Below are 3,777 nucleotides of genomic sequence, written 5' to 3' on the forward strand. Positions count from 1 at the left end.
TGTCATAGACATTTTTGCCACACTTCTTTGTCAAACCACAGTACCTAGGGTTAGCTGTGGCATGGTTAGCCTTGAAACAAACATGCCTATAATATTAACGCAGAAGAGAATCTGACTCAGCCTGTTGAAATAAGCCATTTCTCAAAGAAGTTGCCCTCACATCTATATGCAATAAATTATTAGTCGAACCAGCAAATTCAAAGCATAGAAGAGAAACAAAAGTTCATCCTTAATGGGAGTACAGGAGAACAAACATTAATAACTGTGGTATGGATGAAACATGGAACATCCTTACACAGTAGAGACGCTAGGCTTCTCACTTACAGGGATGGCATTCTTTCCAGCCAGATGATAAAGCAAAACCCCTGCTGCTACACTAACATTTAAGCTCTCTACTGCAAGGAATGATTTCATATCTTGATTACCTGAACAATTATCACCTTCTTCCCCTACATCTGCATCTGTGGCATCTATTTCTTCTTCTACAACAATTCCATCAGTATTACCAGCGATCTTGACCAAATGTGTGCAGGATCGCTCAACCAGGGGCCTCAGACCAGTGCCTTCACTGCCCAACACCAGAATCGTTGGCTCCCCTGTGGTAACTTCAGATAGAGGTATAGCTTTAGGAGCGACAGTACCACCAAGAACTCGCCACCCATTTTCAGCTGATGAAGACAGAAACTGCATCATGTTCCTACACGAAAGCAGCTCAATCAACTCAAGCGAGCCTGCACTAGCTTTGCTCACTACTCCACTTAATGGAGCAGAGTTCTTAGCGCACAAGACAACACCCTCCGCACCGAAGAAGTATGCTGATCTAATTATGGCTCCTAGATTCTGAGGGTCCATAACCTCATCCAAAGCTATCCAGACTGGTGCCTTTCCACCACGAACCCTAACTGGTTCCAACTCCTTAGTGGTCACCATTTCCAAGGGTGATGCATCAAGCACCAGACCTTGATGCGGTCGGTTATCCACCACCATGTTGAGATCATGCTTTGATGCCTCAATAACTTTAAGTCCGATAGTCTCTGCCATCAGCAGCACCTTCTCAATCCCCCTTTTGTCCTTCTTCTTCTTGTTGCTCCTGCTCAAATCCATCCCTTCCTGTGTGTACAATGCATAAAACTCCCTCCTCCCAGCCGTGAGAGCTGCAAGTACCGGCCCGACGCCGTAAACCCCCTCCCCAACCATATTTGGCACTGTCGATTCCCCTGCCTCCTTCCACGTCTTCCTGCCCCAGTCCTCTTGCTTGTTCCACCGCCTCACATCCGGCTGGTTGAACCTCTCCCCTCTAAACCTCCCACCACGGTCCTCTTGCTTGTTCCACCGCCTCACATCCGGCTTGTCGAACCTCTCACCACGGTCATCTTGCTTGTTCCACCGCCTCACATCTGGCTTGTCAAACCTCTCACCACGGTCCTCTTGCTTGTTCCACTGCCTCACATCCGGCTTGTCGAACCTCTCACCACGGTCCTCTTGCTTGTTCCACCGCCTTACATCCGGCTTTTCAAACCTCTCACCACGGTCACGGGACCCTTCATCCCTTGCCACGTTTCGCCGGAACTTATCCTTAATCCGGCCCCACTTGGGATTGTCAATTGGTTCATTCTCCTCCCCTCCAATTCCCCCCTCCTTGTATGAAACGCTATCTTCCAATGTCCCTACTCCCGCACTTTGGTCGCCTTTAGAGAAGAATTTATCAGCGGAGCTCTCCCACGAGGAGGAGCGGCCGGCGCTAGTCCTTGCGGTGGGGACGCCGCTATCGACACTCCCGGCGGCTAGCCAAGGAAGCGACATCCCGCCGTCGCCGCGGACCGAACCAGAACCATCTGGTGAAGTGGAGAACGAGACCCTATGTCCCAGGCCGAAGCGCGAGGGATCTCGCGGGGTAGTCGCCGCCCTGGTGCTCCCACGGGTGGTGGACGGACGAAGCGCGGGTGAGGAGGCAGCCGAATTAGAGAAGTACCCGGCTCGGAGGAGGCCGGCGAGGAGGGCACGGCGAGGCGAAGACGCTCCCGCGAGGAGCGGTAGGGGCTGGGACTTGGAGAGACTGGAGTGGAGCATGGCGCGGCGGCGGAGGCGGAGGCGGAGGCGTAGGGTTTTGATTTGGGATGAGGGGTTTTGGGCGGCGCGCGGCCCTCGCTCGACGAAATGCTTCGGCGAGGATGACGCGCTGAGATGAGAAGGGAGTCGTATTTGGCGTGCCACCCCACAGTTCACCGTTATTTGCTCGACTGGATCCTTGTTTATCCTTTGGCCCATCGAGCAAAAAAAAACTGTGTGCTTTTGCGACATTTTAATTTGTCAGATAACGCCCCGCAATAATTCTTGGGCGTGGATCAACAGCTCATAGTTGTATTGTACTATGAGCAACTCAAAGGTTTAGTGGCGGAGCAAGACAGGGAATGCTGGAGGGGCAAAATGCAAAAACAATAATTTCTAAGGGGGCCAAAGAGTATACTTTGTATAATTAAGCACAACCAAAACAAATTTCTTCATGCACCGTTTGGATGTTCGTATTGGGAGCCTTGGCATTGCATTGGATTGAATATCAATATCACACTATGTTGATATTGAAATTGAATGCCAATATTTTTGTTTGGATGTTTAGGCATTCGAAACATAGACTTGATATTGAGGTTGAATACCGAATGTTGTTTGGATGGTGAATGGTGAGGCATTGAGTTGTAGATCGAGCAAAGAGGAGACAGAGTGGTGGAGATTGTGGTGGACGTGGGACAGGAGGGTGGGTCGTCGTTGGAGATCTCCGGCGGGACGGGGAAGTTGGTGTGGACTGTTGTAGAGCTCCGACGGGGCAGGAGGGTGGCGTCAGGCGTCGAAGAGCTTCAACGCGGCAGGAGGGTGGCGCCAGCCGCCGGAGAGCTACGACGGGGCATGAGGGTGGCGCCAGGCGTCGGAGAGCTTCGACGGGACACGAAGGTGGTGTCGGCCGTTGGAAAGCTTCAGCGAGGCAGGAGATTGGTGTCGGCTGTCGTGGTAACGATTCCAACAATAGAAAGAGGGTAGGATAAAGGTGTTGGGAACGTAGTAATAATTCAAAACAATTCCTATGTGCCACCAAGATCAATCTAGGAGATGCTAGCAACAAGAGAGAGGGAGTGCATCTTCATACCCTTGAAGATTGCTAAGCGGAAGCATTGCAAAGAACGCGGTTGATGGAGTCGTACTCGCGGCGATTCAAATCGCGGAAGATTCGATCCAAGCGCCGAATGGACAGCGCCTCCACGTTCAACACACGTATAGTCCAAGGACGTCTCCTCCTTCTTGATCCAGTAAGGGGGGAGGAGAAGTTGAGGGATAGCTCCGGCAGCACGACGGCGTGGTGGCGGTGGAGCTCGTGGTTCTCCAGCAAAGCTTCGCTAAGCACTACGGAGGAGGAGGAAGTGTAGAAGGGGGAAGGGTTGTGCGAGGGGCAAGGGGATCAGGGGTGCCGCAGCCCTCTCATCCCCCATCTATTTATAGGGGGAGGGGAGAGGGGGCGCCCCCCTAGATGCATCTAGAGGGGCGGCGGCGGCCAAGGGGGAGGCTTGCCTCCCAAGTTGGCGGGAGGAGCCCCCATGCCCTAGGGTTCCCAACCTTAGGGCCTTGGGTCCTTGGGGAGGGCGCACCAGCCCACTAGGGGGCTATTCCCACCCATATTCAGGCCACGTGGTCCTCCGGGGCAGGTGGCCCCTCCTAGTGGACCCCCAGAACCCTAAACCCAGAAACTTTTCTAGTGACTCAAACTGGACTTTCCATATATAAATCTTC

The 3,777-nt window shown here is 52.7% G+C and overlaps 1 protein-coding gene across 2 annotated transcripts; it reads right to left on the bottom strand.

Annotated features, from left to right (window-relative positions):
- Positions 1-205: 205 nt before the first annotated feature.
- Positions 206-2,166, bottom strand: LOC123440237 (uncharacterized tRNA/rRNA methyltransferase slr0955). Of its 2 annotated transcripts, XM_045116808.1 has the most exons (2): positions 1,445-2,166; positions 206-1,336 (listed from the first exon to the last, which is right to left on the bottom strand). In XM_045116808.1, the coding sequence occupies exons 1-2, from the start codon at positions 2,068-2,070 to the stop codon at positions 292-294; spliced, it is 1,671 nt and encodes a 556-aa protein (XP_044972743.1). In that variant the 5' UTR covers positions 2,071-2,166; the 3' UTR covers positions 206-291. The 2 variants fall into 2 exon arrangements, with proteins under 2 accessions (XP_044972743.1, XP_044972742.1); XM_045116807.1 differs by having other exon boundaries at positions 206-2,166.
- Positions 2,167-3,777: the final 1,611 nt, after the last annotated feature.

The sequence above is a fragment of the Hordeum vulgare genome, chromosome 3H (assembly GCF_904849725.1).
Source record: "Hordeum vulgare subsp. vulgare chromosome 3H, MorexV3_pseudomolecules_assembly, whole genome shotgun sequence".
In the NCBI taxonomy this organism is placed as follows: Eukaryota; Viridiplantae; Streptophyta; class Magnoliopsida; order Poales; family Poaceae; genus Hordeum; species Hordeum vulgare.